Genomic DNA, 27189 nt, shown 5'->3' with positions numbered 1-27189 from the left:
GAAATCTGTGACCTGTCACTGCCCTGGTCAGTGCTATCTACTTAATCAGCAACTTGGATTTTTTATTTTGTTTTTTACATTCAAGTTGGTTCCATTTGTTCTTAATGCAAAAAATGAAGGGAAAGGCTAAAAACCTATTCTTACAATACCTTGGTAAGGGACGGCGAATGTATTTATAATGGCAAATGGCAGATCGATGTCGTCGGCACCATGTACAGATAAATGTTCAGCCGCTTACTGCTCTCTGCTTTCTTTTATCACAGCTCCGGAAAGCAGTGATGGATCATATATCTGATTCTTTCCTCGAGACCAACGTTCCATTACTGGTTCTCATCGAAGCAGCCAAGAGTGGTAATGAGAAAGAAGTGAAGGAATATGCTCAAGTGTTCCGCGAACACGCCAACAAGTTAGTGGAGGTAAGACGACAGTACTCTAGCACCTTGCCTTGTCAGGAATGTGGCAAAACAGCAAAATGGTGTGTAAAAAAAGTAACTTGTGCAGCAAACATATATATAATACACTTACCCTGGAACAAGCCCCAATGCACTCAGTGGGACTTGCATCAAAATAGTCACATACACATTGCAGCTGCAAACTTTTAGGGTTTATCCTGAGCCACTACGTACTGTGAAGATAGTGGGGTTGCCATCAATAGTGGCAATGTTTGCACCTAACAGTTAGGTTGTGATTTGTTTTAGTCATGGTTTGTTCAACAAATCACGTGGATCCCATAGATGAGCAAACAAGCCACAGTTCTTGCTTCATTTCGCTGTAAACAGCAAGACTGCTTTGATTGGACATAATGCCAAAACAGAGTTTAAAAGCAATGGTTTGTAAGGCAACCACAAACCACAGCTTCACATCATTTGTTGCTAGAAAACAAGCCATATTTAGTCTACTGGATGTTCCAACAAGCCACACTTTGCCGAAACAAAACATGATTTAGCATTATATAGAAACTAGGACACAGTGTGTGTGTTTGATTTTTTTTTTTTTTTTACTTCAGGAGAGGAGATGTCTTAGGTTTCGCTTAGTTGAAATCTATTTACTTCCTCAGCTTAGCCCTATGGGGCCTTATATTTCACCACAAGCTTAAACTGCACCCAGTCGATTGAGGGCTAGCTCATATTTCCTGTGTCTTGTCAATAAATGCCTCCAATATCCACCAGTAGATTTCACTTAAATCTTTGCCAGCCAAGCAGTACAGCAGGGAGGCTGTCTGTACCAGGCACAGGGCCAAATAGATGTTCCAGTGCACTGTAGCTGACACAAATGGATTAGAAAGCACATTGGGTAATTATTAGATTGTCTCTCCAAAATAGTTAATGCAGTATTAAAATGAGGATGCAGGGTGGCTTTCTAGTGAATGGTCCTTATATGCCTAAACTCAACATAAGATAACCAGAAATGCAGTTGTGTTTCTTTTAGACTTAAAGGTTTACATCCTTGGAGGGTGAAGAGGTTTCAGGATCTCCACCTAAAGATTTGTGCATGCATTGTGTTTCTTATAACACACCTGCATAAAACTCCTTGTTTGGCATATTCTCACTGAAGCTGGAACTGCACAAACCTCCAGGCTCCTACAGAGGAGTTCACTGCCCTTTTGCCCCACCTAGTTAGCTAGGAGAGTACTTAACCACAAACCCATGTTCAGGTGTCATGCTGAGACAAATCTTGGAATAGCTCGGGGCTTCTTCACACTTCCGCTGCCCCCCCCCGGGGGGGGGGACAGCTCTTCAGTGCTCAATTGGAGTAAACAGCAATTGGGGTTTGCCTGGATTGCCATTTGTTCCAATCCATCACTAAAGAGTGGGTTTTCCCATGGAAAGGAGCAGGGCGAGGGGGAAAGTGCTGTGAGTTGGATCCATCCTTTCTAGGCATGGCCAGTGTAGCTTGCTTTTTTTTCCCAGGGAGTACTCAGGGGTTCACAGTCCTGGCACCGTTTTTGTTGTTGTTAAAAAGTCTGGCACTTACCGTAACAGCTTCATGGTGAATACTGGCACCTGTTTTTCTAGGAAAAAGGCACTGGACACAACACAAGTGGAAGTGTGGACAAACCCTCAGTCAAAAACGACTTGGGAGGAGCAAAAAGGCTGCCAGCTCCTTTCCAGGAGTCCCCATCTTTGCATGGTCCCAGTAAGCCGTAATGTGGCCTACCATGATTTGTCAATGAGGTTTCTGTGGCATGGGAAACCCTCTCACTGATATCTTTACTGGGGTTGTGTGGCCACTGCAGATAGCACCAATCTCACTGTCATATTTTCTGCCATGTTGGAGGAACACTGTAAACTTCAAGGGCTTGGGGGTGGGGTGGGCCAGGGTTGAATACAAACCAACATGGGGGAATGGACAGGTCCAGCTCCCACTCCCAAGGCTCTGGGTGGGTACTTTATGACTATGGAAACTATCCATGGGTCTCAGTCATGTAGGCTTTTCTTTCCTGCTTTCTGAAAGTGGCAGCCAAGTGCTCCAAATGGTCATCCGCAAGAATGAGAAGGCTGATAGAGCCTGAGCCTATAGAGGAAACAAGTAATCAAACATAGGGAGCCTTTTTTCCTATGAATGATCTTCACATAGCAGGGTGGGGGGTTTTCCTCTTTCCTTTTTGCTTTCAAGCATCTAGCAAGGCTCAATAAAAAAGAAAAGCAAAGCTAGCCAGGATTATATGGTTACTGGGCTACCGAATGGGTTGCTAGTTCCATGGGGAGTTCAAGACTGAGAATGACTGGTTTGTGGCAGGAGAGACTTGCTCACTCTCTTCGATTAACAGCAATTGAAAGTATATTTGTTTCTCAAGAGCACAACTATAGTTCCGTTTTTGTTTTTATGTTCGTTATTGTTGCATGGAGTTACTGACCATTTGTTATTGACCTCCTTTCTCGGTTGAGTTGGCAGATCCTCAGTTGTATTGCATTGCTTCTCATGCTACATTTATTTCAACTGAAATTAAAACATAAATGGGATCTCCCCAAAAATGCAGTTAAGACCCACCCTTTCTGCAGTCTCTATACTTTCTGATGCTATTAAGAGAATGGAGGCCTGTGGTCTGTCTTGACCAGAACTCCCTCAGGTAGAACTGTTGCTTCAACAGCCTGTGGAAGCCTTATGAAGGATGTCCAGCCACAACCTTCATATTTCCCTCAGCCCCCCCCCCCCAGAAGTGTCTGCTCTTTTAAAGGGCAATTGCCCCACTTTGTAACCACAGTCTCCTAAGATGTGGAGGCACGGAGGGCTCTTGCAGTTGGCAGCTTTTAAACTGATTGTTTTCCCCCAAAGGCAGGGAGGGGAAATAAAATGGCAGCCCCCCCCCCCGTCAGTGTCCTCCTCTCTGAAAGCAGCAACCGCTGTTTGCCACCTGCAAATGGGGGGGGGGGGGGTTTGAACCTAAAAGGTCCAGGGTCTCACTTACAAACCTGTACAGGAGGAAGCAGTTCCTAAGTGCTGCTATTACTCTTAAAATAATTACTTTGCCCTCCCCCCACTGCAAATTTGCCAGTCTCAGCAGAGCAAGGAATTTCTTGCCTCCCTTTTGTCCCCGCCTGTTTGGGCTTGCTTTCCTTCAGAGCCTTGTTCCCAAAGACAGTCACTTTGCATTAATAAACTGCAAAGGAGGATGTTGTGAAGCCTAACTCTGTACCAATCACTTTCCCCTCTTACAGGTTTCTAGGGATGTCCAAAATAATCAGCTGTCTGCAAAGAGCACTTGTTGGTGGCAAAGCTGTATAAGCCTATATTTTATGGTGATTAAAATTTGATATAGTGCAGGCAAATCAATAGACTCGCAGGGCAGGATAGTCATTTGCAACAGATGGAACTAAAGAACAGCGCTTCTATTTCTGCTTTATAGTCTCTTTGTCTATTAGGCTCACAGGAGCTGTTCATTAATATCCCCTTGACCATACGGATGTCATTTGGGAAAAGATTTCTTTTGGTTTTGCAAAGTCAGGAAACGGCGTCTTCCCTTCGGTCTCTCCCTTGTGGAATTGTGGCACCTTGTTCTAGACAAGACTTTGTTCTATTTTCCCTGCTATGCCCTCATTGGATTCCCCAGCTTGCATTGAACCCCTTTCTCTGCATGTACTTACTGTAAGGTCCAACTATGTCACCCATTTTGCTGGGTGCATTGTATTTCCCTTTTCTTTTTGATTGTGCTCCATAAACCAGGGGTGGGGAACCTCAAGCCCAGGGCCCAAATGTGCCCATCCAAGACCCTTTCTCTGGCCCTTGGGACTCTCTCCCCTGGCCTCACTCCTCACTGCTCCATGCCCTCCTAAACTGAATTTGTCCAGCCGGAACGTGTCTTGGAGTTTATATACTTTATCTTGTTTGCTTGGATGGAGAACCCTGTGGGTGTGTAGAAACCTCAGATGTTTTTGTGGATGAAATGTAAAGAGACACATCCACTGCTTCTCTGCCCACCACTGCCATATGGCCCCCTGAAGGCTGCATATGGGGGAATGTTGCCCTTAGGCTGAAAATGTTTCTCCACCCTTGCTGTTGTGTGAGAAGAGAAGGAATGAATGGAACTTGAGCGTCTCCTGTGGTATGAAAGAGAGTGAACCTCCTTTTGCAAACTGAGTGTCTGAACAGGGCAACCAAGCAGCCATTAGTAGCATGTGTGTTGGGCTGGAACCACCCTCCCAACACTGCTGCTTACCTGGAGTGCACAGGGCAATGGTGAGATCAGGCAGGGGTGCTGAGGTGAATGCCAGGTTGGGCGTGTCACTCCCCCTGGTGATCCTACATATCACAGACCTCATAGCACCAGCCAAGTGTCTGGAGGACACTCTCCACTACTGGAAGGGGCCAGACCTTAAAACTTACATGTCACATAAAATCAGGTTGTGAATAGTTTCCTAGTGTTAGGCTTTTCAAAGCAATCTACATTGTTTTGTCATGATCCTTACAGCTGGTACAATTGTACTTTTGAGTGGGGATTGCAGAGACTAAGTAATGGCTTGCCTTTGGCCACCTAGAAGGTGCATGGCAAAGGTAGGATTCAGGTAGGTGATTCCTGGCTCAATGGTTATGCCACTGTGCCACATGCTGCAGGTGGCACTAGGCTCCTTATGAGCATGAAAAGCACCCCAGCACACCAAACCAGCAAAACCAAACAGCTGTTTATTGTGCATCTGCTTCAAGAAGTAGTACAATTCACCCACATTTTAGTGGAACTTTATTTCTGAACTGGCATCATTGTGAGAATGGAATGCATCCATGGACTTTGTCTCCAAGTGTGGCAGGAGGTGCTTGATATGCCGGCTGCTTATCTATTTAAGCCTTTCTTATTCCCACCTCTCAATAAACACACACTGACTGCCAGACAGGTGGAATGACAGGCATGGGCACATATGTTGATCCTCCCATTCCCTAACCCCCCCCCCAAATGAGCAAGGTAATAGTTTGATGTTCTTCTAAAATGGTTTGTGCTGTTTAGCCCCCACGTGCCTGAGGAGCAAGCATGGCTTGTGCCAGCCTTAGGTCTTGGCGTAAGACCCCAGGAGCTGGGGATTCTGGCAAGGAGTCGATGCAATTGCAGATCCTGGCTGCAAAACTCCCCCTGTGGCAAGCTGGCTTTGCAGAAATGGGTTGAACGGGCTGCAGATGGAACGAGGGGACAGCCCAGACAGCTGGTGTTTTGCCGGTTTCAATGCATCCCTTAACAACCTTTACTGGCAGAGTTTGTATTCAGCAAGGGGAGTCCAGGGAGGTGACATGATCAGGACTAATTTGGGTGATAATAGCCCTTTGAATTTTTTAAGCAGTGCCTTGGAAGCCATAGATTACCCACTGCCATTGTAACATCTCCCCAGGGGTTGGAGGAGGGTGTGTGTGTGGCTTGAGCAGATGTAGTCATGGGCTCCAAAACTTGAATTCACCCTGCATGAAGCTGCCTTTTAGTAGCTGTCTAGGAAGTTTATACCAGTGGAGGCTGCAATAGACAACAAAAGCCGGCCTTATTAAAAGGATGCATATCTGAAACCTCATTCATAAGGAGGGACTGCATGTAAAGGAGGGCGGGCCTATGAGGGTGTTTCAGGAGGTGTGACCTTTCTCTCCCTCCCATGATGAGCAATATCTGCCAAAATACCCCTCCCCCAATGCACCCATTGTGCCCAAGATCAGTTAATTAATATTTGTTCAGTACTCTGCACACCAAGTGGTACCACTTGATTTATTCCTTGAAAGTATTTTTACCCCACTTTTCAGCTTACAAAAAAACAGTTGTAAAGCAATCCCTGTCCTCAAGCTTACTGTCTAAAAGACATGTGCAGCAAGGAAAAGGGATGGGTTTGGAGGAGGGGGAGAAGCAAACACAAAAACCAGATCTCAAAATTAAAGGTTTTAGGCTCATGCAGGAGGGAGGTTCTGTATAAATGTTTCACTGTGAGACAACCCCCTGCACATATAGAAAACTAGCACTTCAGTTTAGGAAGAGATCTTCCCCATGACATTGTAGTTTATATTAGTCGGATGCAGGAAGCTTCGCAAGTTTAAAAACATCCCTCTGAAAGAGGATGCAGTGAAAGACTTTCATTCTCTAGTCTTCCTTTTTGGCTCATACATTCTAACATGCCAGTCCTAACTATTTTTATTTGAGATAAATGGGAAATATTTCTCTCTCTGTTTGTGTCTGCACGTTTTGGATTGTAGTCTGAGTTGTTTATCTGGTGCATTTGAACCCTACCCACCCTCTGCAACATCCTTGGGAATCCTGTGGTCCTACAAATGTTGTTGGATTCCAATGGAAGCATTTTGGAGAGCAATCATTCCCCCATCCTTTACTCTTAAGGACAGTGTTTTGGGGAGTTCCACAGTAATTTTATCTTCTCGGTATAGGTTAGGCTGATGGACTCATTTATCTGAAGCCATCCAATGAGATTTATAATTGAGCATTTGAACCCTGGTCTCCTTTCCAACACACACACACACACACACACACACACACACACTCTCCACGGCATTGCTTCTAGCGCTGGCCTTTAGCCATGCAGTTATTTATTCAAAACCCATCAGCTCTTTCCTTGCCTTTTCCCTGTTAGTCACTGAATTTTGTGTCCCGTTATATACTCAAAATATTGTGTTAACACAAACACCTCCCCTCCTCATTTGATAAGTCTCATGCTGTGAATAGCTGAAAGGGGGTGTGATATGTCTGAAGACAAGGAAAGTTGCTTCCTGCCCATTGGCCTCTTTTGGAAGAAAGCCAGATGTCCTTGTTTGTCTAACTAAAATGTCTGGCAAGTTCCAAAGGACATGGCAGAGATGGATGTTGGGATGTGTGGGCAGGAGTGCGGGGAAAGGGGTGGGCAGAAATACATTGAATTCAGAGAGGGTAGCCCTGCTAGCCTGTTGTTAATAAGGACATCAGAGGAGCCCTACTGGATCAGGTAAAGGGTCCCTCTGGTCCAGCACCCTGTTTTCACAACAGTCAACCAGATGCCTATGAAAAGCCCAAAAGCCTATTGTCATAACTCATGTTCAGGCTTATTGTGTTGGGTCCCCTGTACACCTCATAGAGGATGCTGTGGTTAAGTGGTATGCAAATAGTTGAATTAAATAAAACAAGCATTTTAGTGCAACATTTGTGCTCCTCAGCAACTGGGATTCAGAGATATATTGCCTCCTATCGTGGAAGTAGAACAAAGACATTGTGGCTCATAGCCATTGATAACCTTATTCTCCATAAATTTGCATAGTCTTTCAAAGTGATCCAGATTGGTGGCCATCACTGCATCCTGTGGCAGTGAATAATAATAATAATAATAATAATAATAATAATAATAATAATAGCTATTGTTATTTGTTGAAGTACAACTGTGCTTTAAAAAATAAAAATAAATCATAGCTTGTTTCCTGTAGCAAAACCAAACAAGAGCCCCGTGGCACTTGATGTTAAGCATGAACTAGGCCTCCTTTGGATCAGGTGTGAGCTCCCTTCTGCACCAGAGATGCAAGTCAGTCATAAAAGAAACCATTACCTTTCTGGCCTAGGAAGTCAGGTGGCACCAGAGGGCCAGCATGGTGCCAGCAGCTGCTATAATGCTCTTAGTGATACTGCCTCCTCTCAGCCTGGTAATATATTTCAGAGAAAGTCCTCAACCTGAGCACTTGATAGCCATAAGAATTTTGTTAACCATGAAGCAACACAAGACTCTTGTTTGTTTGTTTGTTTGTGTGTGTGTGTGTGTGTGTAAGTGTAAGCAAGAGAGAAAAAGAGAGAGAGGGAGGGAGAGAGAGAGAGAGAATCTAATTGTGGTAGTTTGGTTTCTGTTCCTGGAACAGGTACCATTATCTGAAATTTGCTATGAGTGCTTAATTAGACATAACATGGACACATTTGAAGCACTGATTCACAAAGCATTTTTGCTCATTTTTATTGGAGGGAGGGTTTTTTTCTTTTTAAGCTCTATCTGTCTATTTACAGATCTCAGTGTTCTGTTTGTCTACCTCTGAATGACCAAGGTTGCAACCATGTGCTCATTTGCTTGGGAATAAGCTCCGTAAAACACAATAGGGCTTCCATCTGAATCAACATGCATAGGTTTGGGCTATAAGAAATGGAAAGCCAGCCATTGCCTTCCTGCCATTTTCAGCAAATAGTTATTTGTTTCTTAATAAAACCGCTTGCCTCTTGATTTGGAACATCCACTGCTTCTGATACTGTGTTCTGTGATCTTCTCTCAGTAAACTCACTTACTAATACCTGCCTAGGATTATCTCTAACCTTTTTTCTAAATGGCTAATCTCTTTTCGCGTACCAAAGTTTGGAATGGAGAAAAGAGGAACAAACATATTCCATTGGATTGAACAAATGGAGAGGGCTGGATTAAAGACTCCTGCCAGTGGAGACTTGGGGCTCTTTCACTTTCAGGTACATTAGCTTTGCAAACGGATGCTGCACAGGCTCCTGTGCTGTCCAAGCTCATTTTGCTGTCTGTCCCTCTCCCCCCTCATTTTGCAGGACATTAACATGGTGTCGCTGCACTGTATTTTCATGCTGGAAGTTGGAAATGTGGGGCTATTCCTTCCATCAGTCCCAGTTCTGAATAGTCTGTGTTGGATTGGACACCCTGCAGAAATGCACATGTGTCACAAAAATAACACACACAACCCCATATCCCACTGTGCAATGGGCAGTCCTCTGGCTGCAGGGCTGTCTGGTCCAAGCCCAATGGAAAAATGGGAAGGGGGAACCAAGGGAATTTTAGCCCATCAATGGTGAGCACCTGGAGAGAAGATTGAGCCTGGTCACAGTCTTTCTCATTCTTCTATTTAAATTGCAACTATTTCTAAATTTCCATCTGTAACATAAGTTAGTTAGCACATTGACTTTTTATGGCAAATCAACAACCTCTTTTGTCCCCTCTTCTTGGAGGCATTCCTAACTGGCTACCCCAAACATTCATGGGCCGCATTCACACCATACACTTAAACCACTATGGTCTCTAAAATTCTCCTCTCCTTCCTCTTGCAGTCTGTTGGACTTCAGATGTGAGGTGCAAGCACAAACTTACTTGCTTTTACTTTTTACTTGCTATAATGTTGTGGCTTTGTGATTTAAAGAGGCTCGTGAGAACAAGTTTTGAGCTTCCACACTTCAGAATGAAGGATGATCCATGTTTTATTAGACTTTTCCAAATACACAATTAGTGCTCCTCTGATAGTTACATTGTATCCTGTCCAGGATACACTTAAATGTCTTGCTTGGTCATTTTTAAAGTTATCAATGGCAGCAGCAGCTGACATGTGGGGAAAGTTAAGGTTCCTATTGCTGAGAAATGTGCTCTTGGGTTTATGCAGGCAGGCAGCAAAGACCTCTTGGCTTGAAAGATTGCCTTTTTCCAATCCACCTGGCTGCTCTCATCCATTATAGTGGTGCAAAATATATTTGCCTAGACTTTCTGATGGACAATTAAGTTAGTAAAAAGCAAAAAGGGAAAGTTAGCAAGAAACTCAGTGGTGCTGGAACTTGCAGTGTGAAGACCAACTGGACTGCGATGTTCAGTGAATATTGGGGTTATGGGAGAATCCAGAGCATAGGGAGAAACAAACAGAAGTCAACATAGCATGAAATGTCTGCTCAGGAGGTGGCTTCTACAGGTTCATTAAAGGTAGTAGAGCAGATGCCGGATAAAGCCATCTTACTGGGAATATCTTTATTAGTTCTTGTGCAGGAGCTCACGGAGCAAAGCAGAGTAGTTTTCACAGGACCATGGACAGCTCATAGTGAACAACCTGCTCTGGAAATGATGGAAGCAAATGAGGCCTTTGGAGCAGCTGCCTCCCGTCCCTCTCCTATGTTGCATACTACTTTGGCAAAGTAGAGTCTCATAGAAAGTCCAGCCCTCTAGCTTGAATGTGAGAATATCTCCTGCACTATGATCCTCTTTGCACTGGCGAGATAGGAGGCACTTTGTGGCTCAGGAAAAGGTATCCATGAAGGTCCTGGTCCTGGTGGCCCAGGTCATAGGAGCTGGTTCAGTGGGCATCCGCCTTGCCAGCCCTAGGTTCAATGGGCTACTGATCACCTGCATCAGGGTCAGAGCCAGGAATTCAGCTGGCTTTTCAGCCAGTGTTGCTACGGTCTGCGGCTTGATCACTGCTGGAGCCTGGAGTCAGGACAGGAAAGCTCTCCTGCTGAAGCCCAAATGAAATAGAATGGAGTTGTGCAACTCCTGTTCATTTCAACCAGGCTTGAGTGGGAGAACTGCCTGATGTTTTTTACAGCCCTGTAATTATATTGTGTGTGTTTGGAGGGTCCCCATTTTGATTTTCAATTAGGCTTGGTCCACCTTTGGAAACCCTGGAGAATAGACAGTTGACAAGCGTCCCATTTCTTGGCACTGTAATGTACACGTCGAGTCCTGGATCTCAGAAAGCTCCTTTGTGACCATATCAGGCATTGTAGTATGGAGGAGGAGGAGAAGGAAGTCTCAGTTTCTCTGTGTGAATAATTACTATTTTCTCATGCTCAAACACCTTAAAGAAATGGTTGAATGGATTTTCTTCAAAGCCCCAGCAAGATTTCACCCACGGGCTCAGAAGCAAGCATGAGAAATTTTCAGCCTCGGGGCAACGGCTCGAGAAAGTTTATACGAGATGGAGAATAAGGGCTTAAGTATGAGTGTGCCATTTCAACCTTAAGAGCCGTGTCATGGTGGATCGGCTGCAGCGTGCTTAAGAAAAAATATGTGTTTTTCTGATCCAGTGTTGACTTTAAAGACTTCTGAAGTTCAGAGGACTGCAGTGGTGGAAGAAATCCTGAAAGCAAGTGTGCCTTCACAGTAGTTTATTGTAGAATTATTATTATTATTTAAAAAGAAAATACAAGGAGAGATCATAGGAATCAAGTGATGCTTATCAAAAGAAGCAAGCACTCTGCATCTCAGGTAAATTGTGTAGAGTTAGAAACATAGGGGTGCTGCCTCATTCTGAATTGGACCATTGTTCCATCTAGCTCAGTATTAGCTACACTGACTGGCAGGGACTCTCCAGGGTTTGTGGAGATGTTGGGAACTGAACTCTGATGCTCTACTGCTGAGCTATGGCCTTCTCAGTGTATCATATCAGTCCTCCCCCTTTATATATGCACCTGGTAGTGCAGAGCCCAAATGCTCTCCAGTGTCATTTTTGTCTCGAAATTGTTGTGGGGGTGGTATCCCCTGGAAAATCTACTTTCCAGTGACTAGTTTCCCCCCTCTCTGTTTCAGAGAACGTGTGTGTGTGTGTGTGTGTGTGTGTGTGTGTGTGTTTCCCTGCTCTGTGGGGTTTTGTGCTACTAACCTATCAGGCTTACCTATTTGATGATGTCACAAAGAACAAGTGAAAGCCCATTAGAGTATAAACAGTGCTGCCTGTGCTGGTCACATGGGTGATCTCAGAGAAGACTGAGAGGTTATATGATAGCAATCTTCAAATATCTATAAAGGGCTATCACGAAAGACAGCACGAGCTTGTTTTCTCCTATTCCAGAGGGCAGGGCCCAAATCAATGAATTCAAATTGCAATTCATTAGATTCTGACTAAACGTTAGGAAGAACTTTCTGGCACTAAGAGCTGTTTGACAGTGGAATGGACTCCCTCAGAAGGTGGTGGACTGGAGGTTTTATAAGCAGAGGTTGGGTGGCCAGCTGTCAAGGATGCTTTAGCTGTGATTCCTACATTGCAGGGAATTGGAAGGAACTATTGGTCCTTTCAGTGCCACAATCATATTATTCTATGAATAAGGGAAGAGACGCAGGTAGCGCTGTGGGTTAAACCACAGAGCCTAGGGCTTGCTGATCAGAAGGTCGGCGGTTCGAATCCCTGTGATGGGATGAGCTCCCGTTGCTCGGTCCCAGCTCCTGCCAACCTTGCAGTTCGGAAGCACATCAAAGTGCAAGTAGATAAATAGGTACCGCTCTGGTGGGAAGGTAAACAGCGTTTCCGTGCACTGCTCTGGTTCGCCAGAAGCAGCTTAGTCATGCTGGCCACATGACCCGGAAGCTGTACGCTGGCTCCCTCAGCCAGTAAAGCAAGATGAGCGCAACAACCCCAGAGTCATCCATGACTGGACATAATGGTAAGGGGTCACTTTACCTTTACCTAAGGGAAGTGACAGTAACATGCAATAGAAAGTGTGAGAGCCTTCCTGCAAGGTCCATTCTGTCCCCCCCCCCCAAAAAAAAAACAGGACAAAAAGGGTGGGTTGCCTTCCACGTTCTCTGTCAACCCTGCTCAATTTCCCAAGTCTGTTGACCCTTACAAACCTCTCACTTATTGCCCTGTGCTCTGGGACAGGCCTAACTCTGTCCCTTTTCACATCCAGTGCCTGAATCACCAACCCAATGTCTGCTAATGGTTGCCTTACTCATTTCATTTACTTCTCTGGTGGGTCCCAGGTTTTTATGCCTTTGGCTCTGAGGCAAATATGCATCCACACTGTGCTGTCCATTGCAAGTGTCTACGCAGGCATACCCTGTTGGAACAGCCCACCCCACAATATTCCTCTTTCCACCCCGAGTTTTAGCTGCTTCTCTTTCAGCTTAGGAACACAGGAAGTTGCAGGATACTGGAGAGCACCATGTTGGCTGCCTCTAACCTGCACTGACTGGCAGCAGCTCTTCATTCTTTTAAGAAAGAAATGCTTCCCTGCCTTAACTGAAGATGCCGGGGGATTCAGCCAGATCCCTTTTGCATGCAGAGCATGTGCTCTTCCGGCGTCTCCACAATACAGAATTTAATCTCTTGTTTCCTTCCTTAAATTTTTAATATCAATTGCTGCTTTGATTTAATACCCGGCTTCCTCCTTTTAACTACGAGTACTTTTTGTTCATAAATGGGAGGAAATACCAAGCACTGCTGCATTACTGTTTATGTGGTTTCTCCTTTTATGATTCAAAGCAGGCATTGCTGTTATTTCTGTTAAAAACAAGGCAGACCTGCCATGCATGCAGACACATCTCATCAGGTTGCACTTTCATCTAAAAGAGCCAGGTGCCCATTTCTCTCTGTAGCCAAGACAATAAGCTAGGCAGCCTCCCAGTTCAGAGTGTAGGCATTTTAAGCCCTGGGAGGGTGTATTTTGAGAAGAGGAGTTGCAGGACAAAAGAGGGAGCTTAGCCATTTCTGCTCTTTCCACATTCAGAATCTTCCAAGGTGCCCCCAACCACCCTCTGCGCAGTTAGGGTTCCAGATATATGTTTGTTGTTGTTTAGTCATTTAGTCGTGTCCGACTCTTCGCGACCCCATGGACCAGAGTACGCCAGGCACTTCTGTCTTCCACTGTCTCCCGCAGTTTGGTCAGACTCATGTTTGTAGCTTCGAGAACACCGTCCAACCATCTCGTCCTCTGTCGTCCCCTTCTCCTTGTGCCCTCAATCTTTCCCAGCATCAGGGTCTTTTCCAGGGAGTCTTCTCTTCTCATGAGGTGGCCAAAGTATTGGAGCCTCAGCTTCACGATCGGTCCTTCCAGTGAGCACTCAGGGCTAATTTCCTTAAGAATGGATGCATTTGATCTTCTTGCAGTTCATGGGACTCTCAAGAGTCTCCTCCAGCACCATAATTCAAAAGCATCAATTCTTCGGCGATCAGCCTTCTTTATGGTCCAGCTCTCACTTCCATACATCACTACTGGGAAAACCATGGCTTTAACTATACGGACCTTTGTTGGCAAGGTGATGTCTCTGCTTTTTAAGATGCTGTCTAGGTTTGCCATCGCCTTTCTCCCAAGGAGCAGGCGTCTTTTAATTTTGTGACTGCTGTCACCATCTGCAGTGATCATGGAACCCAAGAAAGTAAAATCTCTCACTGCCTCCATTTCTTCCCCTTCTATTTGCCAGGAGTTGATGGGCGCAGTGGCCATGATCTTCATTTTTTTGATGTTGAGCTTCAGACCATATTTTGCGCTCTCCTCTTCCACCCTCATTAAAAGGTTCTTTAATTCCTCCTCACTTTCTGCCATCAAGGTTGTGTCATCTGCATATCTGAGGTTGTTGATATTTCTTCCGGCAATCTTAATTCCGGCTTGGGATTCATCCAGCCCAGCCTTTCGCATGATGAATTCTGCATATAAGTTAAATAAGCAGGGAGACAATATATAGTCTTGCCGTACTCCTTTCCCAATTTTGAACCAATCAGTTGTTCCATATCCAGTTCTAACTGTAGCTTCTTGTCCCACATAGAGATTTCTCAGGGGACAGATGAGGTGATCAGGCACTCCCATTTCTTTAAGAACTTGCCATAGTTTGCTGTGGTCGACACAGTCAAAGGCTTTTGCATAGTCAATGAAGCAGAAGTAGATGTCTTTCTGGAACTCTCTAGCTTTCTCTATAATCCAGCGCATGTTTGCAATTTGGTCTCTGGTTCCTCTGCCTCTTCTAAATCCAGCTTGCACTTCTGGGAGTTCTCGGTCCATATACTGCTTGAGCCTTCCTTGTAGAATTTTAAGCATAACCTTGCTAGCGTGTGAAATGAGTGAAATTGTGCGGTAGTTGGAGCATTCTTTGGCACTGCCCTTCTTTGGGATTGGGATGTAGACTGATCTTCTCCAATCCTCTGGCCACTGCTGAGTTTTCCAAACTTGCTGGCATATTGAGTGTAGCACCTTCACAGCATCATCTTTTAAAATTTTAAGTAGTTCAGCTGGAATACCATCACTTCCACTGGCCTTGTTATTTACAGTTCTTTCTAAAGCCCATTTGACTTCACTCTCCAGGATGTCTGGCTCAAGGTCAGCAACCACACTACCTGGGGTGTACGAGCCATCCATATCTTTCTGGTATAATTCCTCTGTGTATTCTTGCCACCTCTTCTTGATGTCTTCTGCTTCTGTTAGGTCCTTACCACTTTTGTCTTTTATTATGGTAATCTTTGTATGAAATGTCCCTTTCATATCTCCAATTTTCTTGAACAGATCTCTGGTTCTTCCCATTCTGTTGTTTTCCTCTATTTCTTTGCATTGCTCGTTTAAGAAGGCACTCCACCTGGGATGTTACCAAGAAGCTCAGTTCAGCTGGATCTCTGAACGTGGTCCGAAACATTGCGCTTGTTTTGGCTTCACTCTGAGGAAGAGTCTGATGCTAGCACAAGTAATTACAGGGAGCTCAAGCCAAATATAAATTAAGCTTAATCCCAGTATCATTTATTCAGAGGAAACCCCAGTGGCTCCTGCCAAAGATCTTCCCCAGAGTCACTGCTGAACAGGGCAATTTCTCCTACAATATGCAATCTATGCAGTGGAATCCCTTAAGTATAAGGCCTAATCAGTCACCAGAACCTAAGCCATGTTGAATGCAGGTATAGTCCCTTGTTTAGCACCAATCAAGTATAACATAGTAGTTGAAAAACATATTCATTCCAGTGAGCATTTCCCCCAAGTAATCTGATTGCATACATTTACATTTCCTGGGATAGTGATTACCTCTTTTAAAATAAACAAAAAAAGATATATATTTTTTTAAAAAAATGATTTTCAACAAGTTAAAAACACAACACAGAAATTTCTCCATTTCCACCCTGCTCCCTCCCAGAAGAGATGGTCAGTTTATTGAGTCCTGCCATAGTGTTGTTTGTGAACGCAGTGGGTGCCTTTGTTAGAAAATTTTGCAAAAGGGTACCATCTTTGAATAAAGTCATCCACATCACATGTGCTGTTCAAAACATGCACACTTTCTGTCATTTTGGTAGGCAGAAACAAACACTGAACACAGGATTTCATCACCAGATCATAACCCAAGATCAACAGATCAGAGTAAGAATGTATATACACCTACCATCTCAGCCCTTCCCATGAGACAGTCGGTTTCAGTCTTCAAGTACAGAGCTTAACATTAGGAACAGCAGTCACTCTAAATCCAAAAGGAATCATTTTAGTAAGGAAGAATTAATTCTGTTTGCCATGCTTCAAGCAAGAACTCCCCAGTTCTTGGGGGTCAGGGAATGTAACATTTGCAATGTGTTCTGGGTGCTTTCCTGCTTGCCCTTTTCCTTCCAAATGCAATTAATAAGAGGCAAGTCCACACGTGTCCTATATTGTAATTATGACATTTTGTGTTATGTGCTAGTTGCATTGATTTGAAAACTCTTGGTCTGGGGAGTTATTTAGAATTGATGGGAATTGTTTAAAGGGTGGGGGGGACAGAAATGAATGGGAAATCAGAAGCATTACCTTTCTTAACAATGGTGAAAAAGTATTGGTGTTTGAACTTGAACATTTCAGTATCGCAGTCTTCAAGCAAGATAGAGCACTATGGTCTATTTTACATTGTTACTCCTTTGCTGAATAAATGCGTGTGAGAGAGAGGGGGTTGACACAGGGCTTGGCATTATGTTGGAGAATTACATCATCATAAATGCATATTACCAAGTTTCCGTTTGGTATCTCAGCACTAAAAGGTATTTGTGTGTTATATCTTTACTTACCATCTTGATCGCTAGTGCAGGTGAAGCTGGCAATGGAACCTGAATTGCAGAATTGTGTCTTGAACATGCGCACCAAATTTATTTCCAATGTTTCAAGGAAGAAGAAGGAAAAGTATCCCTCCATGTTCATCATTAGTATAATAGATGCTGCACTGCATGCCGTCTGTCACGCATTTCATAAGAGCCAAGCGGTCTCCTTTAACATTTCTGTCATGCTAGACTCTGTGACTCCTTCTGCTAAGTATTACTAAGCAGTGCAGCAGTGCTATATTTTATGATAGCAGCAACATGCAGAATTGGGGGTGTGTGTGCTTTAATATGTCTGGAAATGCTCAAACTGTCACGGAGCTGATGATGATTGTGTGATAAATACACTTGTATCTAGCAGTGAGAGACTGACATAAAACTGGGGAAAGTGGCAGTGCAGCCAACGAGTGTCAGCTAAATGAGAGATAGGTAGACATTTTCGATAAAAAGGGCCCTCTGTTCAGATATTAGACAGTTTGTTGAATTTTGTTGGCAACAGCGAGACACTAATCTAAGCACGAAGGCAATATTCCCGCGAGTAAAGGATGAAGACGATGGGTGACAGTTAAAAGCAACCACGCTATCCCCGTCGCGCTGTCAAGATGCAGGACTTGTTATGAAGTAAATGAGCAGGAACTTGGCTTGAGGTTCAAAGGCTTGTAAGTTTCAGAAGAGGCCTCAGCTGCCATCCAGCCCAACCCAGTTCTCTGCATTACAGCAGGATTCCCACCTACACTTAAATTATTCATTATGAGCCTCTATCCCAAAAATCCCTGAAACTGTTTGCTGTTCAGACACACGTATATCAGTATAATGCATTTGTCAGCAGGATGGTGCAGTTTTATCAACAACCTAGGGAGATCAAGGAGGCAGGATGACTAACTTTCCTTTTGGTTAAAATCAGCTGTCCACTTTGGTTAGTAGTTTCTGGAAGAGAAAACAAGAGCCTTCAATATTGGAGGCTAAAACTTGAATGTCACTTCTATAACCCACCAGAAGAGTAGGCTGAACAGCTGTCATGTTTTGGAAGGTGTCTGGACATTCTAACAGTGAAAGGGAAGCATTAGTCTTAGCGTTAAGAGCCTGTGCTGCTACTGCAGGAAAAATGGGCAGGTGATTTCAGCTGAGAGACTGAACAGAGTAAAATGGTTATTATTCTTTCTTTTGGAGTGTTAAGTGTTTACAGTCTTAAAATACTACATCTCAGGACTTTCCAATTTATCACTTATTAGTCAATGAAACTGATGGGCCACAGGTGTAAGAACAGGAAGTGCTTGTGCAGAAAAATTATAAAATTAATTGTCACAATATGTGCTGGATGGCTTTTACGATAAATGACACAAATTGACGGAGGACAGCTTAGTCAGTGATTGCTAGCAGTTGTACTTCTGATTACAAAATTCAGGGGCAAATGGAAGACTTTGTTCCCATCATGCCTTGCTTATGAGCTTTCCAGGTCACCCAGCTGGCCCCTGTTAGCAGGTTGAGCTAGATGGAATCTTGGTGTGTTCCACTTGGAGTTAATGTTATTCTTATGAAAGAACATCCTTATACATTATATAGGGCAAGATATAGGGTTTCTCTGGGTTGCAATGGGGAGAGAGGCAAGGAGGTTAAGAGGCAGGGGGGCTTTTGGTCAGGAAGTTGGGAAAAACCAAGCAAACATGGGGAAGGGGATATCTGAATTGATCCTGTTGGCTGCAATTAATCAGCAGTAGATCTATGCAGAAACAAAATAGAACAGGTGTCCATCTAATTATGCACTTAGAGGTCAGCAAAGCATAAAGTAATAGCATTTCCCGAGACACTCCTTGAGATAACCTTAAAACCTCATTGCTGATATATGTTGAGATTTACTCAAAGCAAGAGGGCTATGCATGGGAGCTGTTTCTTTGGCTTCCTTTGTTTTGAATTTTGGGTGTTGCTGAAAGACAAAGGAAATAGCAAAACATTTTAACAAAAGGGAGTCATCAACTGTTAAGAATCTCATGGGGACTCCTGAAGAATGGGATGTGGGGTTGTTTTTTTATCTGTCTAGAAAGCAGATGAGTTCCTTTTAACATGCAGAAGTAAGATTAAAAATGTCTGTGTTGGAAAGGAAATTATTTGCCACCTTTTTCATTCAGGCAAATCCACTCTTTTCGCCCCTACTGTGTCCTGAGCCTGCATTTGTGATGTTGTGTTCCAGGCTTCTGAGGCTGAATTTAAAACGCCCCCTTACCTAGAGAGTTTGGTGTTGGTTATGATTTTCAGGTTGTTTCCTGAGCTAAGAAGAAACTTATGAGAAGATCTCTGCCCCTGTTCTTATTGTTTGCATGTGGTACAGGAGTGGTCTGTTGAAAAAGGTGCTGTTAGCTGAGCTTAGAAATTGCAGTAGGTGAAGGCAGTTCATGGTGTAGGCCAGGAGCTGCAGTACCACGGAGAGCTCCATGTGAGCCTCTTGCTCTGACAAAAGTTGAAAGCAAAACAATACTTTTTAAAGGCTCTGTCTCCAGACTCTCCCAGACTGCCTCCTTGTGGATAACTTAGCTTCTTAAAGGGACCTCCCTCTGGCCTGAAGATGAGCACTTCTCCAGTTTTCCATGCCCTTTTGCCTGGTGTGCTCCAGCACTGCTGGACTACTAAGGAATTGTACGTGGTATCTGAAGGAAAGATGCCTGTGAAGTACTTGAGTCTACAGCCCTTGGTGCTAGGGAGATTGTTCTGTGGACTCCTGTCTGTCAGCCAGGGAAATATGCTTTTCTCACAGTGCATGAATGTCAGGTCACCTGGGAAAATAACATTTCCCAGAGCTCCTGGTGCCAGGAAGACTACAGGTGTAGGAGGAGGAGGAGATGAGAAGAGACAGAAAGTCTCCTGCTTCCTGGGATGTGACCTGTGGACTGGATAGATTTAAGTCTATTTTGTATCTATGATTCTAGCATGTTATTTTTGTCTGTCAGCAGCTTCATTATTGCCAGTTATTAATATTTTTGACCTAAAGTACAAATCCCTCCATGGTAGAGATTTGAAACAGCATTGTTGCATCAACTTAGCCTCCCCCACCTCCCCTGGAGAAAAAAAATTAGACCATTTAATTATATGACATCCTCCTTGTTAGGATGGGCTTGGGATGGGGCTCATTAAAGAACAAAATTGCTTGATAACAGCAGACGTGGTGCCCGTGCTTATTACAGAGAGATGATTATCTTAGTTAATTTGAAAATGGCCTCGGTGCCAGCAGGTGAACACGAAGGGAAGGGAAGCCTGTAGCCCTCTCAAATCTCTACAAATTGTTCTCAGCTTTGATAGAATAATTATGAGTTAGGCTGTGCCAAGGTGGGGCTTCAAAACTGAGCTGTCTCTGGGATTGCGTGTAAATGAATAAGTTCCTCGTATACAGAACTGAAGAACCAGACATTATGGATTTCAGTCTCCACTGTTCAGATTTCCCCCCAACCATACCTGCTCTTCCTATCCTCTACTGTTAGAGGCAGTTGCCATGGATCAGAAGCTTGTGGGCTTCCCATGAGCATCTTGTTGGCCACTGTAAGTACAGGATGCTGGACTAAATGGATCCTTGGCCCCATCCAGCAGGGATCTTCTTCTGCTCTTATTTTGATGCTCTCCCTTTTGCTGCAAAAGCACACAGCCTGGATGAGGGTCTGGGTCTCAAATTCAGGTTCATGCCACATCTCTGTTCTGTGTCACATTGCTGCCACACCTTCCTCCTCCATTTACCTAGCCACAGAAGGAAAGTGGTAGCAGGCTATGGAAGGCTGCCTCAGGACAGGAAACGGGTCTCTCCCCAAGGGCAGTTGACTTCTGGGGCATCTTTTTTCCTGCCAGAGATCATGAGTCTTAGCTATCAGCACCACATTCCTGGCATAAAACACTTCATATGTAAATTGCTACCAATGTGAATGCCCCATGGTGCCTGCTGACTTGAATGAGATCTCACTGCTTGCTGGCCCCTCACCCAAGGAAAGACCTTCTAGGCTGTGGGAGGGACAGCTGGGATGGTGGTACAGTGGCAATAATTTGACATGTTCTGGTGCATGTCAAATCAGTCACTTGAAAGAGCCATTCAAGGCTTTTTGAGTGATCAACATACACATACTAAAAATACTGCTGATGGATTAATCAGTTGATTGAAATGCAGTGATTGGATTCAAGCAACATAAGAGCATAAGAATAGCCTGCTGATCAGGCCTATCTAGTCCAGTATCCTGTTTACACACTGGCCAACCAGGTGCCTATGGGGAACCACCAAGAAGGATTCAAGCACAAGAGCCCTCTCCCCTCTTGCATTTTCCAGCAAGTGGTATTCAGAAGCACTGCTGCTTCCAAGTGTGGCAGCAGAACATAGCTAATAGCCATTGATAGTCCTCTCTTCCATGAATTTGTCTAACCTTTTAGAGCCATCTGTACTAGGGAAGAGATAGTTATATATCACAAAACTCACAGAGACCTTGTATAAGGAAAAGCGAAGGGGAAATCCCAGTGGGTGGACCTTAAGCTCAAGCTCATCTACCCATGTGTGGATGCTCCAGAATTTGCATAGAGAGCAGAAATCCATTCACATCAAGACCTAATATGGTGTTCCATCCGCTATCCACTTTGAGCATAGAATCCCCCTTGGAATAGAAGCAAATGGAGAATGCTGTCCCCTGAAACCATCAGAGCTATAGAACGTTGGCTGAGAAATGTCCAGATAAAACCATTCCAAATTACAAGAAATTCAATCAGCTTCAAAAAGTGCAGAACTTGAGTTCTGGGCTGCCACAATTGTGGCTGGCTTCTGTACCACCACCCTCACTGTTTTTTCCCTTTTTTTCTTTTTTAAAGAATTCAGAATATGAGCATCTCTGAGCCTGCAGGTTCATTTGTAAATTATGCATGTTTGTAAGGATTTATACATCCATTTAGTTTAATTTATATTCCGCCCCATCCTCATGGCTCAAGATAGGTAATGATGCTGTTAAAAACCACATAAAATACACTAAGTTGAAAATTAAACACAGACTTGCTTGCTTCACCTCCATCACCAAATGCTGAACCAGCAGAGAAAAGTCTCACATACATGTTCACTTGGAGCAAAGCCTTAGTTTGCTCAGTTGGACTTATGTCTTGAAAAGAGGACATTGGGTTGCAGTTCATGATTACTTCTGAAAGCTGCTCAGGTACAGCTCAGGTGAATCTTCCAAAGGGGAAGTAAGTTCTGCAGATAACAAACCTGCCTACCTGTGAACACCTAACCACTGTAGTTCATTCATTGGTAACCTCAGACTGGATTTCTGGAAGGCATTCAATGTGGGGCTCACCTTGAGTCTGGTCCAGAAGCTTCCTTCTAGTGCAGAATGCTGTGGTTAGACTGGTGATGAGACCAGATTACCATGGACACATGACCGCAGTGTTAAAAGAGTTGCTCTGGCTTCCTATCTGCTACTGGGTCAGGTTCATGGTTCTTCTGTTAGTATACAAAGCCCTGGACACCTTAAGGACCCTCTTATCCTATACAGTCATACCTCGGGTTACAGACGCTTCAGGATGCGTTTTTTGGGTTATGGACGCGCCTAAACCCAGAAATACCAGAACGGGTTACTTCCGGGTTTCGGCGGTCACGCATGCACAGAATCCCCAAATCACAACCACTGCAGGTTGTGAATGTGCCTCCCGCACAGATCACGTTCGCAACCCGAGGTTCCACTGTATGTCCCAATTGTATCTCAGAAATAAAACTAAACATTGTACAAAACAGGTCATGAAAAATATGCTAAAGGCCTAGGTCAGGTGTAGAAAGCATGCCCCTGCCCCAAGGTTTGAACTATCCTTGCACCTGGTCCAGAAGTTCCAGCTGGTGCATAATGCTGCGGCCGGACTGTTGATGGGGATATTTGCCAGTGCATAACTTCACTGCTTAATATGGCTACCCATATACTACAGGGTCAGGTTCAAGGTTCTTGTATTAATTTACAGGGCCCTTCACAACATGGGACCAAGATACCACCTGATCCCATGCTTCATGGCCCGATCATTGTGCTCTTTGGTGGAGTTGGCAGTCCTCCATAAAGCACAATATTACAAACAGTGTAGAACAACTTATTAGACTAGCCCTTTCCTTGCTAAACCTCAGGCACAAGGCTGAGACTTTCTTGTCCAAGCAGGCTTTTAAAGGTAGTATTTGGTTTTATGATTATGATTATGTATTGCCCCATTTTCTGTGCTTTGTTCTTATATACACTACTGAGAAATGTGAACAGGCAAAGAGATGCCATTAAAGAATACAAATAAAAAGCCACTCTAGCCATCCCATTGCAATGGCTCTGCCCCTCCTAGCATCATGTTTATTTGAAAGGTGAGTGTTAGAGGGGACAAGATGGAAAGCAAGAGTCTGAATATCCCAAAAGGCCAAGAGACCCGTTTTTGTTTTGTCTGCAGCTGATTGCACTGACTTGGGAATAAATACCCCTCTGTGGGGCAAAACCCCGTCATCAGCCTAGTTCACCCATGCCAGCTAATTGTCCTCCGAATGGCTTCCATTGGGAGGCTGGAGAGTGGTTTTAAAAAAAAAAATTCTAGAGAAGGAAAAAAAGAAAGACAAACAAATGAGCTTCGCTTCTTGCACACAACAAAACTCCAGCACGTCGACCCCAGAAATAAAGCCAAACCTTCTCTTGTCACTGACTGCTTATTATTCAGGTATCATTCGAATGCAGTTTTCTCCGTGTTCAATATCACTTTATAAACCACGTTGCATGTGCACTGACCCTCGATAACTAAATAAATCCCGGTTGTAGCTAGACAAATAAGCAACAGTGCAAATATACGAGGAGGAGAGAGACCAGGAATTAAAATCAATCAATCGTTAAATCCATGCTCCTCAGAGGAAATGAGGAGGATGAAGGAAGAGTGGATACACAGCACATTTGTTGGGCAGAGAGCTTTAGTCTTTATCTTCTGAGTTGGTGTCCCGCCACCACAAGTTTGAGGATAAGGAGCTGTACTTTGGAGGGAAGGAAGGGAGAAAGGAGAAGCAGAATTGTCCATCTCTGACCCCTTTTCTTCGGAGATTGGCTTGGTATGTTGTTGTTGTTTAGTTGTTTAGTCGTGTCCGACTCTTTGTGACCCTATGGACCAGAGCACGCCAGGCACGCCTGTCTTCTACTGCCTCCCGCAGTTTGGTCAAACTCATGCTGGTAGCTTTGAGAACACTGTCCAACCATCTCGTCCTCTGTCGCCTCCTTCTGATTGTGCCCTCCATCTTTCCCAACATCAGGGTCTTTTCCAGGGAGTCTTCTCTTCTCATGAGGTGGCCAAAGTATTGGAGCCTCAGCTTCATGATCTGTCCTTCCAGTGAGCACTCAGGGCTGATTTCCTTCAGAATGGATAGGTTTGATCTTCTTGCAGTCCATGGGACTCTCAAGAGTCTCCTCCATCACCGTAATTCAAAAGCATCAATTCTTCGGCGATCAGCCTTCTTTATGGTCCAGCTTTCACTTCCATACATCACTACTGGGAAAACCATAGCTTTTACTATACGGACCTTGGCTTGGTATACCTTAGTACATTTCTTTTTTTCCTGTTCTAGGGGTTCAGAACCAACCCCACTATGGAGGCTGCTGCAGTTAGGTGGCAAACCACATGTCTTGCATTTATAACCTCCCAGTTTCAGGCTCTGACAACTCCAGTTGAATAATCTCAGCTGGTAGGACTGGGGGGGGGGGACCCTGCATGAGATCCTGCAAGGCTGTTTGCTCATCAGAATAGACCATTGTGGGTTAGCTGGAGTAATGAGAAGACTTCATCTTCATATGGCAGACCCGCCCTGAGATACTGGCTCAAGATCTCAGTCTTTGGCCTAGGGAAAGGGTTACTTCCATACCTAAACAACAACGACTTTACCAGCTCATAGATGAAAATTATGGTTAGAAAAGCCACTTTGATTGGTATGCCACCTTCTCTCCTGTACCATCTGGGCTATGATACCACCTGAGACAAAGGCTCTGGGACATATCACATAGTGATCTCCAATCTCAATCTCATGTTATCTGTGGCCCATTAGCAGTAGGAATTCACTATGGGTTCGATTTTCAGACACCTGCATATCTTAGACATTTGTCCATACCAACACACCAACCAACAAATTTGTCCGTACCAACAAATTTGTCCGTACCAACATATCGGTGTCTTTTCACCAAAGCCAGATTAAATGTATTCCCATCAGACGTGTTAATTGGCAGACTGAGAGGTATCCCTTATCAAAATAGGATCTGTGTATGCTCTCAGGATGTCGACTGCATGAGGCATATTTTATTGCATTGCAGACAATATGATCAAGCTAGGGAACTATTGATTAAACCACTATTGGCAAATCGGCCAGGTCAATCTGAAGCCTACTATATCAAATATCTTCTGGATGACAAGTCCAATGATATCACAGTGGCCATGGCAAAGTTTCCTTCAGTATCATATGAATCAAAGATCAACATACCCATGACTAAACAAATAACACTTCGGTCTCCCTTCCCTGGGGGGTTGTCTGTATGAATCTGTGTTTTATTCTGAATCCATGTTATGGGTCGCAATAAAGATTATTATTATTATTATATGGCAGACCTAGCAGTGGAAGTGTTGCTCCCATAACTGACAGCAGCAGCCTAAGACCAGATCTCATGTTCTGCTGTCTGTCAACAAAGCAGAACCTGCACAAAAATCAGAGTATTAATTACTAAGTAATTACTAAGTGTGATATATAACAACCACTAACTATGGAACAAATGTTTGTTTATTTGATCTTTCCCCCCCTGTTGATTACATATGTTACATAATTTTTAAAAACCAATAAAGCATTAAAAAAAAAAAAATCAGAGTGGGAAGGAATTTCTTCCCAACCCATCTCAGTCATGTTGTTTGCTTCCATGTTCGAATCTTCTTTTCATGCATTGGCTCTTCCTTCTTCTTCTAATGTGGTAAAGCTCGCTGAGAACACTATAAATCATTTTTTAAAAGATGATCCTGGAGGATGCATATATACAGCATTAACGGCCTTCACAGTTCATTTTGTTTGCTGCATACAGTCACTAAGACATTTCAACTTGCTGGCCTTTTAAAATAGTAAAACAAAATAAAAATACAGAGGGAGGTGTTGCTGTTACATATTCCCTCTTGCGCTGTTCTTAGGGCCGCCAATATTTGAATTTGAAAATAATCCCTGGGAAATGGAGCTCCAAAGCAGCCTCAGAACTGGCACAAAAACTGGATTTTGAATGTTGCACACTCTTGGGGGGTATGAAAAAGTGCTTGGTGGGATGAAGCATGCCAAGTTCAGGGATGTACTCAACAACAAAACCAAAGGCTTTGTTGAGAGAGCTCTAAAGTTTACTGGCTTTCCATACCTTGATAATGACTACCAACTAAAATATTTCCTCCGGAAGAGCTGTAGAGTAGTGTAAGTGTCTTGGAAAGGGGTTGCTAAGATCTTATTACTCTGAGTTCCTAAAGGATACTTGGGATTCATTTGTTAGGCTACAGTTATCTATCTGCTGGTAAACCTCAAGGTTGGATTATTGCAATGGGCTTTGTATGGAGCTCCCTTCGAAAATGGTTCGGAAATTTTGACCAGTGTAGAATGTAGCTGCCCAACTGTTCACAGATTCAAGTCAAACGGATCACATAACACCAATTCTGTGAAGGCAATACAGGCTTGCTGTTTGCTTTTGAACCCAATTCGAAGTGGTGGGTTTGGCTCAGAACCCAGTGGCTTCTGGGATGCCTCTTCTAACATGAGCCAAGAAAGACCCCTAGTTCTTCATCTAGGCCCTTCTCCAGGTCCCCCTCTGGGGTAGTCACTAAAAGGGAGAAATCCTTTTCAGTTGTGACTCCACCATCTGGGGATATTTTTTCCCCTAAGCATGCTGTCAAAGCTTCCTGTGGTTGTTATGTGAGTGGTTTGGAGAGCAGCATAATCAGGGCCAGCCAGCCTATGAGGCAAGGTGAAGCGACTTCCTTTGGTGGCAGGATCCTCAGCAGCAACAAATTCATCCTCCAAAGAACACATCACATGTAGATCTTCACTCTTCCCCCTTGTTGCTGTTGTAGATCTCCAGCTCACTTCTTCCCTGTTTTTTTTTTTGGGGGGGGAGCATTTTTTTATTTGTCTCAGGCACCAAAATGACTTGGGCCAGCCCTGGACACAATATTGCTTGACTTGCGGTGATAAATGTATGTGTGCATAAGAAGAGTCCTGTTGCTCCATTTATTCAATGGATTGAAGAC

General features: G+C 44.0%; 1 protein-coding gene across 6 annotated transcripts in view; it reads left to right on the top strand.

Annotated features, from left to right (window-relative positions):
• CTNNA2 (catenin alpha 2) overlaps positions 1–27189 on the top strand; it is a 528364-nt gene that overhangs the window by 397300 nt on the left and 103875 nt on the right. For all 6 annotated transcript variants that reach the window (XM_081020737.1, XM_081020736.1, XM_081020739.1 and 3 more), the window contains one exon: positions 264–416. In XM_081020737.1, coding sequence (XP_080876863.1) covers positions 264–416 — 153 coding nt within the window. The remainder of the gene's footprint in view (positions 1–263; positions 417–27189) is intronic.

Source organism: Podarcis pityusensis (genome assembly GCF_964106645.2).
Source record: "Podarcis pityusensis genome assembly, chromosome: 9".
Taxonomy (NCBI): Eukaryota; Metazoa; Chordata; class Lepidosauria; order Squamata; family Lacertidae; genus Podarcis; species Podarcis pityusensis.
This window is presented reverse-complemented; position numbering and strand designations above follow the sequence as displayed.